At 49.3% G+C, this 14,510-nt stretch overlaps 1 protein-coding gene across 2 annotated transcripts; it reads right to left on the reverse strand.

Annotated features, from left to right (window-relative positions):
* Positions 1 to 1,450: 1,450 nt before the first annotated feature.
* Positions 1,451 to 14,204, reverse strand: Trafd1 (TRAF-type zinc finger domain containing 1). 2 transcript variants are annotated; one of them, XM_051176573.1, is made up of 12 exons: positions 14,096 to 14,204; positions 12,603 to 12,660; positions 9,114 to 9,249; positions 8,984 to 9,037; positions 7,990 to 8,395; positions 7,219 to 7,425; positions 5,183 to 5,259; positions 4,337 to 4,567; positions 3,553 to 3,673; positions 2,840 to 3,098; positions 2,286 to 2,358; positions 1,451 to 2,127 (listed from the first exon to the last, which is right to left on the reverse strand). In XM_051176573.1, exons 2-12 carry the CDS (start codon positions 12,647 to 12,649, stop codon positions 2,074 to 2,076), a joined length of 1,665 nt encoding a protein of 554 aa, XP_051032530.1. In that variant the 5' UTR covers positions 12,650 to 12,660; positions 14,096 to 14,204; the 3' UTR covers positions 1,451 to 2,073. The 2 variants fall into 2 exon arrangements, with proteins under 2 accessions (XP_051032530.1, XP_051032531.1); XM_051176574.1 differs by lacking the exon at positions 14,096 to 14,204 and adding an exon at positions 13,885 to 14,009.
* Between the last annotated feature and the right edge of the window lie 306 nt (positions 14,205 to 14,510).

A 14,510-nucleotide genomic window follows, 5' to 3' on the forward strand; every position in this document is an offset into this window, starting at 1 on the left:
AGAGTGGGAAACTTTGTAACGTGGAAAATGGCAGATGCCTTCTAACCCTAGCCAAGACAGACTGCAGACAGACAGACAAAAAACTGGGACAGGCTTCCAATCAACATCCACCAGCAAAGGACCAAGCTCAAGTGGGGTGAGGGATGGTGGTGTCCTGCAGAGAAAAAGGGAAAGCTCAAGGCCAGCCTGGGCTACATGACACTTTGTCTCTCACCATCACCCCCAAAAAAGAAAAATAATAGGGATGTAACTATGATAAGACTTCATTATATGGCAGGGCATAAACACTACTTATATCAGGCCAGTCTGGACTACATAGTGAGGCATCAGTTCAGCCCACACAAAATGTACATTTTATGTATGAAAAAGCCACTAAGGATACATGAGAGTTTGGACAAGAACAATGTCAAAGGACTGGCTTGGAACCATGGCTGTGAACACCAAGGTTGGCTGAGATGAAAGCGCAGGCTCCTGAGAATACAGAAATCTTTACTTGTAGCTACCCTCGGCTTACTTTGGTGTTGAAGTACTTCTAAAAAGTGTATCCATGAGACATTCAGGACAATAGATTACAAACCAACCACAAACCCATCTGGTGTCATTTCCCCATGTCTCATCCGCACGGAATCCTGTGGGGTGAGAGTTCTACTTCCCACCAGGCCTGTGCTCCAGGCTCACCAGTCACCAGGAGAGGCTCACATGGCCCTGAGCCCTTCCTGCCACCTCTTTGAAGTCCCGAGAAGACAGCAGTGACACGGAAGCCCTTCACCTGATGACGGCTTTTGTGAGCTAACCTCCCTTTGTGGGTCTGGTATGACTGTCAGTCTGCCTATAGTGTGTCTTTCTCTGGCTCTGCTGACATTAGCCGCACACAGCCTCCTGTGAGTCACATGGTCGCCCATGCTCCATCTATGGAGGCGGCAGGTCTTCCATCTGCTCAGTCCCCGTGGCTGACAGGAGTACTGAAGCAGGACTCCCTTTGAGATTCAGGATTTGTATTTTGCTTTGACACAAATCCTGAGCAATCTATCTCCCTCAGCCATCTGATGGCTACAGGTGTGATGCACTGTGGCTGGCCCAGGACTGGGCACCTAAGAAGCCATCTTTTTCTCTCCCAAGTACCACAGCTGCAGTGAACCTGAGTTTCATCCAAAGGGCAGATTTTGGAGGAAATTGCTGGCACTTAAGGCAAGGGCAGGCAGAAGATTGAGGAGTTTGAGGCCAGCCTGGTCTACATGGGACTGTCTTAGGAAAGGAGAACACAACCCCTTGCTTCTGGGCACTCTGAGAAGGAACCCATGCTGGATATCCCACAGAGTCCACTTCCTCAACTGCGCCTAAGTCCAGAGGCTGAAGCAGGAAGACTGCAAGTTCAAAGCCAGTCTAGGCTATGCAATGAGACTGCACACCCCACCACCTCTATAGAAAGAACCACAAGCCTCCGAGGAGCTCTGGGTACAAACTTTATTTCTGTTACAAGGAAACAGATAATTAGAACAGTAAAATAAAAAGGGAAGGGGATGGAACCTCGGCCCTCATGAGGGTGGGCATGGCCCTGGTGGGGACATGGAGAACAAAGCAGGACATTCCCCATGAGGAATAGAGGGTGGTGAGTGACCCACAAGCACCAAAGTGGCCTCCAGTCCATGTATGTGCAGCTCAGCTTGTCCCTAACATGCTGCAAACCCAAACTTAGGACATCACAGGGAGAGAATTGCTTCACTGGTGGCTGAGATTCCCAGAACCCTCCTCTCCGTCCACCAGGACCACAAAGCACCAAGAAGCAGTGGCGATGGTATGTCTGTCTAAGGATGGCGCCCTCATGAGCCCAGAGGGCCACAGATGCCCTCCTCTCACTACTGTTCAACAGTAGCTGTCAGGGCTCCCAGTAGCCCTCCCTCAAACACAAACACGCACAGCACAATCTCAAAGACACAAAATGGCCATAACCTGTGAAAACTGAAACCCTGGAGTCTCTCCTCTTGACGAGCCCGAGAGGCAGTTGAACACTGTACCAGCACGTGCTGCTATGCATAGGGGTGGGCAGGAAGGGCCCCCCATAGTCAGTCATCATTACTCCTCTTCCTCCTCTGCATCCCCCGCTCCCTGCTGCTTTGGAGGCTTTGCCTGTTGCATACACAAGGGAAGACTAAGCAGGGAGACTCCCAGACAGCTTTCCTCACAAAAAGCCACTGGGAGTTTGCCCAGTAAGTTCTCAGCTCACAACCCACCAGCCCCACCCCTGTCTGCACCTGCCCTGAGCATAACTTTGGGACCCCAGTTACCTTTGGGGCTCTGCTGTGGTAGCTGGCAGCTGCAGGGGTAACCCGAGAGCTCCGACCACCTTCACTCGTCCCACTGCAGGGAAAGGTCAGGGGTCAGCTTGCTGAGTTGGGGGACTGGAGGGGACACCAGCACAACAAACCCCTGTGCATAGCAGATGTGGTGGCAACACAGGCAAAACCCAGACCCTTGATGGCAGTGGGGTTAACAGTCAAAGCATGAGCCAAGCAAGCATTCGGTTCTGGGTTCCACCCCCAGCACCCCAAAGAAAAAGGCGAAGCCCTCTCTCTTCCTGTGGACCATGATGGACTCGCTGCATTAATTACTCGGTGTGAGTGCAATGCATGTGGCTTATGTGGCGGTCAGAGGACAAGTCTGTGGACCTGGTTTTTCTGTTCTACCTCTAGGTGAGTTCTGAGGATTGAACTCAAGTCATGAGGCTTTTACAGCAAGTGCTTTTTTTACCCACTGAGCCATCTCACCAGCCCCAGACTGCCTGTTCATGCTCTCTTCAGCCACTATCTACCCCCCCCCCAACGCTGGGGCTGCTGCTTACCTGGCTCCGTATCTCCCAGGGGGCCCATGAGGAAAAGAGGGTGCAAGATTTCGAATAGATTGGATCACTGGAGCATGCCCAGATGCTACCGGCCCATTCTGGCTGCCCCGACTCCGCCCTGGGATGTCCTGGCTGTCTGAGTTGTTGAGCTTCAGCACACGAGGGGGGCTAGGCTGGCACTCAGATCTGGGGTTACAGGTAGTCATGCCTTTTGCTGCTTCCTGCTTGACATCATCCATGCAGCCTGCAGACAGGGCTCCTGGGAAGAGAAGGCAGTGATGGCTTTACCCCATTAACAACTGCAGAGGAGGCAGATGCACTCTTCCTACTCTACATGCTGACTTCCCGACCCTCAAACACAGTCTCCCAGCTGAGCAGCAAATGGATGCCAGCACACTCTGAAAAGTAGTTTGCGATTGGCTTTGTGTTAGAACAATTCAGAAACAGTTCTTGTGCCCCGTCGGACGATAATAAGGCAGTGAGAAGTCACAGCTCACCACACTGACTCACACCTGTCTCTGAAGCCAAAACCCTGTAAAATCTGCACTGAGGACAGCTAGAGATCATGTGGGGACCGCGTAGCCTCAGCAGTTTGCCAGGAGACCCTCATGCATGCCCACTAATGGTGCAGGAAAGCCTCCTGGAGAGAGGACAAGTGGGAAACAGGCCTGAGCCAGCAGTGCTATGTGGCCCAGCTCAGTCCCAGCTGATACCCTGGTGTTTGACCCGCCTCCTGGACAGCTCTGGTGAAGTGTCTTCGGGCTGGGAATCCTGTGTAGGGATGCCCTCCATTGCATGGTAGTTGCCCGTGGCTGGGCGTTGATCACATTGGTCCTAAACAAAAAGAAAAGAAAAGAAAGTGCACCCTGAGGATGTTGGGTAGAGAAGGGCATCAGCCGGGGACACTGAGACTGAGGGGGCCAGACCCTGGGAACGGGCCGCCATCACAGGCTTGCGAGGCTCGAGCAGACATGAAGCCAGGGCTGGCTGAGAGCTGAGAACAGTGTTTTGGCTGGAGTGCTGAAGTGGTGGCTTATTCCTGTCTCTCCTAGATGACAAACAGCCGTTTGTCCTTGAAATTTGAGATGTGCAAAGAGCAAAGAAAAGTGATGCCTGCACTGCTGGCTCTTCATAAAAATGTACCTGGGGGGAAGGAACAATATTTTCCCCAAACAACCTGGGGCACTGGAAAACTGGAGAAGGACTTTGATATGAAGTATAGCGCCCTTCCTTCCAGATGCTCCTGTTGAGTAGAGACATGCTACCAGGTCTCATGGACACAACTCTTCAAAGGAGAGCAGAGCCTGCCTGTCAAAAGCAGGACACCTCTGCTCTCAGGAGATGCCCCCTCAGCCTCTGCTCAAATGCAGTCTCAGATGCAGAGGCCTTGGGCTCAGCTACTAGAAAGCAGGTCTCTGAGGGCAGAGTGCTGGAGAGCATCAGCTGCACCCCAAATGACCCGCAGGGACACCAGAGGGCAGCCTCAGGGACTCTCACCTGATGATGGAACAGCACCTCCTCTTCCAGCTGCACCCCACAGAACTCACAGGGGATGATAATGCTCTCTTCCACGGCAGCTGTGTTTCTCAGGCCCATTAAAGTGTCTAACTGGTTACTTGTTGCCTGCTGTAGAAAGTTCTGGAAGATGACACCACGATCCTCTACCCCCCTGATGGAAGAGCTGCCAGTATTGAGTGAACGTAAGGCATGTGAAGGGTTGCAGCTTGTCTGTCATTCCGAAAAAGAAAAAGAAAAAAAATGTTAAAAAAATGAAAAGAAGTTAAGGAAAAATTACATTGCTAAGACATTTTCTCTAAGAAACTACCTTGCTACCCCGAGTGCAGACCTGGAGAGGCCAGAGAGCACCACAACATCTCCATGTTCTGCTGTTCCCCACCACACCAGCATCATGACACACCGCCCACCACCACATCATAAATAGTCTCTTTATCCTTGTTAAAGGCCCAAACACTACATGTAGTCAAAGTGTTCAACAACATTTCCGAGAGCAGGTTATGTCCCATTAGCCAAAATGACACTACATGGGACCTTATAAATGCTGGCCTAGGGGGCTCAGTACACAGACCAAGTACAAAGGGAAACGTGGCTCCCTTATAACCAGGCATAGTGCTATGTGCACCCGGTCCCGGGAGCTTGGGACGCTGAAGCAGAAAGGTCATTTGAGTCTGAGAGGTGATGAGGCTGAGTGCTGCAGCCATATGGTGACAGCAGTCACACGGCACCACAGGCACTGCAGTCAGAAGGCCTCTGCTTGCTTGTCCCACCGAGCACAGCCTGCTCCTTCCTGTCTGAAGCTGCCAAGGACACACACAGAACACACACCTGATGGTCAATGAGCAGCTCCTCCGGGTACAGCTCCTCACAGAACTCGCAGGGCAGCAGAGTCTCATCAGCCGCACCTGGTACCACAGGAACAAGATCTGCAGTCAGCTTTCTCCCCATCGGGGTCTGTCACACAAGTCTGACTTGGGGCAAGAGGGGTGCTGGAGTCCATGAAAAGGACACAAAACAAACTCCAACCTGGTTCCAGGGGAGGGTTCACAGGACAAGAAGTTCTCTAAAGTTTGGGAAAGACTGTTTGGAAGCAGGACACTTTTTAAAAGAAACAAAGATGGAATAAGATGAACATAATGAAGGAATAACCCCATCAAGCACAGACTTCTTGCTGTAGGGTTTGTTTGTTTTTCAAGACAGCCCTGGATGTTCTGGAACTCACTCTGTAGCCCAGGCTGGCCTTGAACTCACAGAGATCTGTCTGCCTCTACCTACCACCATGCCCTGCTTTTTTTTTTTTTTTTTTTTTTTTTCCTTGCTTGATGTAGATTCTTGCTACCAAGCAAGAATCTGGGTATGATGGCACACTCTATAGCCTTAGCACTTGGGAGGATGAGACAGGGTAGTGAGTTAAAGGATAGCCTGGACTATAGAGATAGCTTGTCTCAAGGGAAAAAAAAAGTGACAAGGTTGTAGTGATATTTATGATCTAACAAATAAAGCTTGCCTGAAGATCAGAGCGCAAAGCTAGCCACGCTAGTCTGCCTTAAGGCCAGGCTGTGGTGGTACATACCTTTAATCCCAGCAGCCACACTAGTTAGCCATGGAAGCTGGGCGGTGGGGGTGCACGCCTTTAATCCCAGCACTAGAGAGAAATAGAAGGCGGATGGAGGCAGGAGTGCAGTGTATTCAGTCTGCAGTCATGCTGAGGGCAGGATCGCCCCAGCCTTGGTAGAGGTAAGAACTCTCTAGTAGCTGGCTGCTTTGCTTTTCTGATCTTCAGCTTGAACTCCAATATGTCTCTGGGTTTTTATTATTTATGCTATGGCTGTAGACAGGTCCTGACAGAACTGTGTCCAGACACTAGACATGGAGAACAGCCAGACAGAGGAAGGATGCTCTGCGGACAGCTACCATGCAATTTTCAAAAGGAGCAGTGTGCCCTGGAGTGACACACACCAGTAATCCCAGTACTCAGAGGCAGAGGCAGGCGGCTCTCTGTGATTTCCAGGCCAGCTAAGACTGCCTGGCATCATGAGATCCTGTCTCTAATTAATAATAATAATAATAATTAATAATAACAATAATAATAATCCAAGCCAGCAGTGCCAGTGCATAAAAACTTGGAACAACAAAAAGTGGGATGGAGCAGTATGTTAAGAATGAAGCCGGGTGGCGGTGGCGCACACCTTTAATCCCAGCACTCGGAAGGCAGAGGCGAGCGGATCTCTGTGAGTTCAAGGCCATCCTGGTCTAGAGAGCGAGTTCCAGGACAACCTGGGCTGCAGAGAAACCCTGTCTTGAAAAAGTCTTTAAAAAACTATATTTTTGAGACAGGTTCTCAGTATATAGCCCTGGCATGGAACTCACAGAGATCCGTCTACCTCTCAAGTACTGAAATTAAAGGTGTGTGCCAATACACTTTTATTTGTTTTAAATTGTTGTTTGTATTGGGAGATGGCACAATCATGCCTTGGGGCTCATGTGGTGTCAAAGAACAATTATGGGAGTTGGTTCTAAACCCAAGGTCCCTGGTCTTGGCAACAAGTGCCTCTGCCCACTGAGCCATCTCATAGCCCAGTATTTCAATTTTATGTGAGTAATGGAAGACTAACAAAAATTGTGACAGGAAGGGGCTGGAGAGACCACTCCATGGGTAAGAGCACTTGCTGTTCTTGCAGGGGACCTGAGTTCTCTACCTGACACCTGAACTGTGTCTCGCAACCACTGTAACTCCAGTTCTGGGTACTTCTGGCCTCCCGAGGCACTGAATGCACAGCGTGCATGAACACACAAACAAGCAAAACATTCATAAAAATTAAAACTAACAAAAACTGTAGTCTATGCAAAATAAGCAAACTTACCCTTTATGTCACCCAGAGAAGTGGGCCCACCGTGTGCTGGGTCAGCCTCAGGCACAGACCCCCAGAAGCCCTGTTCTGCCCTGCTGGAGGCCTGTCCTTCATTCTGCAGACTCAGAGCCAACATGAAGTCCAAGTGTGCATTATTTTCACCAGTCTCTTTTGGGGACTGCTGGCCTCTATTCCTTTCCTGCCTTTCTTGTTCTTCAACTGGTAAGAAAACGGCTCATTAGCACATTAGAGATTGCCACCACCCATGCCTGCCTGACAAGCTGTCAAACTAACAGAAACCTGCAGGCCCACTAGCAACCTCGCCCTTCAGAGGCCTGTGAACCTGACATCTGCCATGAGACAACACTCCAGTAGGATCATAAACAAATGACTAGTCAGCAGTGTTACTGAGCGGTCAGTCACTGTGAGATGGGCACCGTGCTGAACACTGCTCACATGTATCTGCACTATGATTAAGCAGAGTCAGGCTGCCTGGACAACCTGAGCCTGACCATTCCCTGTGCTGGTGAGCCCTGCTAACAACCTGAGGACATGCTGCAGGTGCCTCAGGGACAAAGGACGCTGTGAAGCCTATCCCATCAATGCTAGCACCACAGCATATCACAAGGTTCCATCATTCCTGCTGTATTGGCAAGTCTTGCCAGTGTCACCAATGACTGCCATGTTTCAAACATCAAGATCTACTGGTTCTCCAAAGTCCTGCTGCCCTTTGTCCTAGAACTATGGCCCCGCTCCCATTTCCTATGGCTAAGCACAACTCACACAGATTATTCTGAATTGGAAAATGGGCTGTCGTGTTCCTCTGGCTGACAGGCCTACTGTGGAAAAGGTCCGACTCAAAGGCTGTCAGGGGCCTTCCAGGGAGTCTCATGGGAGGGTCCATGGCCTCAATTTGTCTGAGGAGCTGGGATGCAATCCAGGCTCCATCCTGACTCCAAGGCTCATCGTAGGCATCAGGAGGGATGGCAGCTTCATTTCTCTTTTCCTCCTCTGCTCGCCCACAGACTTCAGGGTGAGTCTTCAGCTCTTTCACAAGCACGTTGCGCCCACAGCTGCCACACAGCTCTGTCCGGGCACCACAGTAATCTTCATGCTCCTTCAGCTTGAGAACAGAAAGCTCCAGATCACAGTGCTGGCAGACAGCGAGCCGCAGAGGACACTCAGTCTCCTGCAAGGCAAGGCAGGAAGGTGCTTATCATACAGAGAGACTGGAGTTCAGCACAGGGCAAGAAAACTAAATATCGACTTCAGGCTTGTCCTCTAACTCTGGCTGGAAGGCTATGCTGTCTAAGAATTAGGCTGCGGGGCCTGTGAGATGGTTTTGCAAGGAAAGGTGCTTGCAGCCAAATTGACAGCCTGAATGTGAGGTTCAGGACCTACATGGTCGAACAACTGACTCCCACAAGTTCCCCTGACCACCACATGTGCACTGTGGCGCATACACAGCACATACACATGCTAACTAAAAACAACTAAAAATGAAAGGATGTCAGTTTTCAACATAGAGAATGAGCCACAGAATAGGTTAATCCCATTAGACAGACAGACTTGGAGCCAGAGGGGGAGAAAACAAAGCTCCAAAGGGAGGGAGTATAAGAACTAGTAGTCCCATCTGGCAGGAGTCAGCCAAAGCTTCAGCTGGGCCTTGAGCCTGGGTATCTTGAGAGCTGGTGGAGAACAGGCTTTCTTGCTGCATGTGGCTCTGGTCTCAGCAGGCCTGGCCCCAGAAGTCCCTCCTTCCCAGGGTGAGACTAACCGTATGCTGCTTTAACTGCCTCTTCTCCAACTTCTTGTTACATTTGCACGTCACCTAGAATTAAAAAGAGTCAATCATTGGCTCTGTAACAATATGCTCCCCTATGGACACCCGGGAATGGGCAGTTCACCTGGCAGTGCTCTGTGGCCATGTGAACATCCATGTCTGATTTGGGGAACGGCTCCTTGCAGACAGGGCACACACCAATGTTCCTTTGACAGTGGATTTCATGGATGGTAAAATTAAACACGGGAATTTCCTTTTTGCTACAGAAATAAGACAAAGAAAAAGGCAAGCATTACTGAGAGATGACTTTTCTCATAGTCGGAGCACATGGACAACAGTCCTGTAGGTCTTTGTCTCCATATATATTTTGGTGTCTTTTCACACATGATCTCATGGAGCCAGACTGGCCTCAAGTCACTATGCTTCCTTTCTCTACCTCCCAAAGGCAGGACTATAGGCGTGGACCACCATGCCCTGCTTGCTTTTTGAGACAGGTTCTCACACTGGGACACAGTCCATCCTCAAATTCATAGCAACCTTCCTGCCCTAGCTTACTGAGTGTTGGAAATGGAGGTATAACCTATCTTGCCTGGCCAACAATTTTTATTTCTGTTTATTTGCTTATTTGCTACTGTTTTACTTTAAGACAGGTTCTTGCTAGTGTAGCTTTGGTTGACCTATCACACCTTCCTCAGCCTCTTAGGTTCAGGAAACCTTCTAACCTTGATACTCCCATGTCCTGGAATGTCATATACCATAAGCAAAGAGGTAAGCACAAAACATTTCAGGGGTTGGTGAGATGGCTAAGTGACCGTAAGGTCTTGTTGCCAAGCCTAGCAACTTAAATTTGATCCCCAGGGTCCACATGGTAGGTGGAAAGAGAACTGATCCCACAAAAGCGCACCGCCACTGCCTGGCTTAGTTTCTTCCTTTTTTTTTACATGCACCTCATGAAGGCAGGTGTCCATGGAGACCAGAGGTGCCTGATTCCCCTAGAGCTGGAGTTACAGGCAATGTAAACGGTCCTTCAGGCAGGCCAGCAGCTCAGTCCACCATACCAGGCCGCTTTTCTTCTTTAAGTTGCTGTGCTCTGATAACCTTGTTTTCGCTAGCCTTTCCCTTGTGCTGCCTGAACTCCCTGAGCACAGTTATTTATACGCGGTCCCACACCTCAGACTCCTTCCAATTAGAACAGACTGAAAATCAGGGTGTCTCAGCCAAATGTCATTTTGCTTCTCAAGTCACATTTTCTCATTTTATCCATGCCAATGAATGGAGCCACTGGCCTCCAGATAATAATGCTTGGAGAAAAGTGGCAGGCAGGGGGCACCAGTGGAAAGCCACTGCTGGGTATGGGGCTTGCTGTACCAGCACAACACCTGAGTTTAGATTCCCAAGCATATGTAACAGCCAGGTGCCATGGCAGAGACAGGCAGATTTGGGGCTTGTGACCAGCCAGTCTTGCTGAAATGGCAAAACACCCACTACACATGCACACAAAAAGAATAAAACATTCTTTCTTCCTTAGTTTTCATGAGAGTATTAGTGAAGAGGCTGGAAGGATGTCTCAGAGAGTAAGAACACTCATTGCTCTTGCCAAGGACCAAGTCAAAACTACAGGGTGACTCACTACCACCTGTAACTCCAACCCCAGGGGATCCAGCTCCCTCTTCTGGTCACCATAAGCATGAGCCACACACATGGTGCACATACATATATGCAGACAAACCACTCACACATTAAACAAACCTCGAGAGAGAGAGACTATATGTGTATTCCTGGGTCCAGGAATAGTGATGCATGCCCATAATCCCGGCACTCAGGAGGCTAAGGCAGGGAGATCCTGACTTGCAGCTACACTAGACTACAAACCAAACTCGAGACTAGTCTAGGGCTATACAGCAAAACGAACCTTGTCTCAAAAAAAAAAAAAAAAATCTTGTCTCAAATGAGAGGGAAAAGTCTTGAGAAAGCCATATCAGGAACTAGCTTAGCTACTCTCACATACCTGCCTAGTTCTTATTCCAATAGGCAAAGGCACCTCATGGTGGTAATAGAGAGCAGAGTCCCTCTGACCATGGGTACGAAGTAGCACTCACATAATGTGTGTGTGTGTGTGTGTGTATGTGTGTGTGTTTGTTTTTTGAGACAGGTTTTCTCTGTGTAGCTTTTGCGCCTGCCCTGGAACTCACTCTGTAGACCAGGTTGGTCTCGAACTCACAGTGCTGGGATTAAAGGCGTGTGCCACCACAGCCTGGCTTAAGTTTCTCTTTCAACACTTGGGTTAAAAACATGAAAATATTATGCTTAGCATTCAAGACTGTGCAGCACAGACTTCACCAGGGTCTTCAACCATGACATAATGACAATTAAACGTGGGTGCCTTAGGAGTTTGGTTCCTGCCACTGTGCTAGCATATGCCCCAGGTTTATCCCCTGCACTGGAAGGAAAAAAGGGGCAGCGAAGAGGCGTCCTCCGGTGTGCTGCTGCCTGAGAAGCCCTGGGTTTGCTGCCCAGTATTGGAAGGGTTAATACTACAGCTTGGAACAGTAGGTAGTCAGACCTTCAAACCCAGAAAGTAAAGATAGAAGGTCTGTGATTTAAGTCATCTTTGCTATTTGCTGAGTTTGAAACTAACCTAAGTTACACAAACCATCTCAAAAAGGAAAGTCCAGCATGTGACTCATAGTTGTCATCCCAGAGCTCTAGAGGCTTCATATCCAACCCCATACCAGCCTGAGCTACACAGCAAGACCCTGTCTCCAAACACCCCCACGACGGAAAGAAAAGAAAAAGTTCATCCTGCTGACTTTTCCACCACCCAAGCACTCCAAGCCAGCATCTGGGGACAGGCAGGTTGATCTTTGAGTTCAATGCCATCCTGGTTTACAAAGAGTTCCAGACCAGCCAGTGAGACCCTGTCTCCTCCAAAAAAAAAAAAAAAAAAAAAAAAAAATCATACTCTGCGGGACATATTAAAAAAAAAAAAATCAGTTCGCTTCTTATTTGTGAATAAAAGTGTAGGGGCTGAAGGTAGCTCAATGACAGAGTGTGCCTACCAAACAGTGAGCTGGTTTTTTTGTTTTTGTTTTGTTTCTTTTGAGACGGGCCTCCCTATATAGACCAGGCTGTCCTGGTACTCACAAAGATCTTCCTGCCTCTGCCTCCTGAGTGCTCCAGTATTTTTTCAATTTTTTAAAGTTTATTTTATTCTATCTATGGGTGTTTTACCTGCATGCATGTCTGTACACATGTGCCTGGTGTTCAGAGAGAACAGAGGCCTTTGGCTCTCCTGTAACCGGAGTTTCAGATGGTTGTGAGCTACCACTGGGCACTGGAGACCAAACCTGGGTCCTCTGGAAAAGCAGGCAGTGCTCTAACCACTGAGCAATCTCTCCAGCCCTAGTCCTATCTTGTTAAGTTAATCATTAAAAGCAGGATAGAGCTCCATCCATTCCAGTTCTTATTCTACCAGAGAAACTTTCCTGTCACCCAAATAGTTAAAAGGCTCCAGTTACAATGACTTACACAATTTAGGGTCACAACCTGCAAATAAAACACCCATACAGAGCTGCTATGGCCTCACGTCAAACCTTTAGATTCCATGTCTTACCAGTTGTCACACAGCCGAGCAGCTTGGTCATCTGCAAACTCAGCCATCTTAGCTCTTTCTGAAAAATGCAAAGGAAGAGTGTCACTTTCTGTTTCATTTCTGCTTTAGGGATGACATGCATAAGAATGAAAACTTGGGGCATTCCTTTTCACTGTTTCTTTTTTAAATTTCTAATTTAAAAAATAATTAACTTTTAAAAAAAAGCTTAAAATACAAAGACCTCCTTTATGCCCTTCACTCAACTGAAGTAAAAGTTAACATTCTTAAGTCCTAATACTAACTTTAAAAATAACTAACTAATCTACAGACTTTATTCAAATAGCAGTGAGGCCACCAACTCCTTTACTGGTTCAGTTTCAACCCTGGAACACATAAAGCACTTAGATGCTGCCCCTCACTCTGATTTGAAAGTGCCCTAGTTTTTCTCTCTCAGGGCTAATTCAGCTAGTTAGTACCTTAATCAGAGCTTGTTAACTACTAGCAGTTATTGGTAGTTTCCAGCTAATGGCTTTGTAGAAAAACCTTCAGTCTGGGTTTGTCTAATGTTTTCTTGGGACTAAATTCATGCTATACAACAGGAGTACATTGACTTAAAGAGCCTAGGATGGCCCTGTGTTCCCTGACCAGCCATACAATTGGGCATGATGGTACATGCCTATAATCTTATCACTAGGGATATGGAAGCAGAAGAATCAGAAATTCAAAACCTTCTGGGCGACATGGTAAGTTAGTAAGTTCAAGACCAACTTGGGATGGCATTATACCCTATTTCAAAAAAAAAAAAAAAAAAACTAACTCCCCCCCCCAAAAAAAAAGATCAGTAACAGAGAGCTCATGTTATGTTGGTACATCGGATCAAAAGGGAAAAGGAACAGAATGACTTGTGACGCTGCCTACTTAGTTGAGATGGAGCCTACCATGTTTTTTTCTGTCAAATTTGAAGCCCTCCTACCAGGCACGCCAGGCAAAGGCGAAGCGCTCCAGCCCTTTCTCCCGCTTTCCATACAGAGGGCGAAGCGCTGGCAACTGCAGCGCTAATGTTTACATCACTCCTTCCCATGACACAGAAATAGATTTAGGTACTGACTGCTAACAAGGCGCCAGGCTGATCTGGACATTGTCAAGTCACCTACCCTTCTCGGTACCCTGGCAACTGAACCTATTTAACCAATTAAAGAGTCCAATGTAGCAGAGCCCGGAAAACAGGCGATGAAACTAGGTAGCCTAAGGTGAGTGTCTAACGGGAAGCTCGCAGACAAAGCGGGCTGCGGGGCGGACGGACCTCTAGCCACAGCGGGGAAGGCTCTGCGAGCGAGCGGGAGGCCCGGGAGCGGAGGCAGGCCGGGCCAGACGCCACGGCGGCGCCTCGGGAGCGGCCGCTCTGCTCTCCGCGGGCCGGAGCGGTTGGAGCCGGCCGGACCTCCTCCTCCCGCCGCGAGCCTCGGCCTCGGCCGCCGCCACCCGCCCCGCCCCACCCCGCCGCCCACGTTCACCTCGGAGCCCAGCGGGAACGCCGCCGCCACAGCCGCCTCGGCCGCCCCGCGCCAACAACGGCCCAGCCACCGGGCCGCTTCCCACCGTCGCCCAGGGGCGCGCCCATTGGTCGGCCGTGGGGCAATACAGGACACCTATTGGACGGCAGCGCTGCCGCTCTCTCTGGTACGTCTCCTCATCCCCCATTGGCTCACGGTCTCGGGGCGTGGCCTTAAGGCCCCTCCCCCTCACATCTGGAAGTGGACACCTCTGCGGGCTCACGCACTGATTGCCTGACTAATACTGGGCAAACATTCTTGTTGTGCCCAGTAAGACGGTGGGTGGCGTTTGTGCTTTGTCATGGTCCGTTAATAGCCACTCGCAGTCCTTGTCATTAACGCTTCCTGGAGGCTCCGATGTGACAGCAAAGTCTCC

This window comes from Phodopus roborovskii, unplaced genomic scaffold, assembly GCF_943737965.1.
Source record: "Phodopus roborovskii unplaced genomic scaffold, PHOROB, whole genome shotgun sequence".
NCBI classification, from domain to species: domain Eukaryota; kingdom Metazoa; phylum Chordata; class Mammalia; order Rodentia; family Cricetidae; genus Phodopus; species Phodopus roborovskii.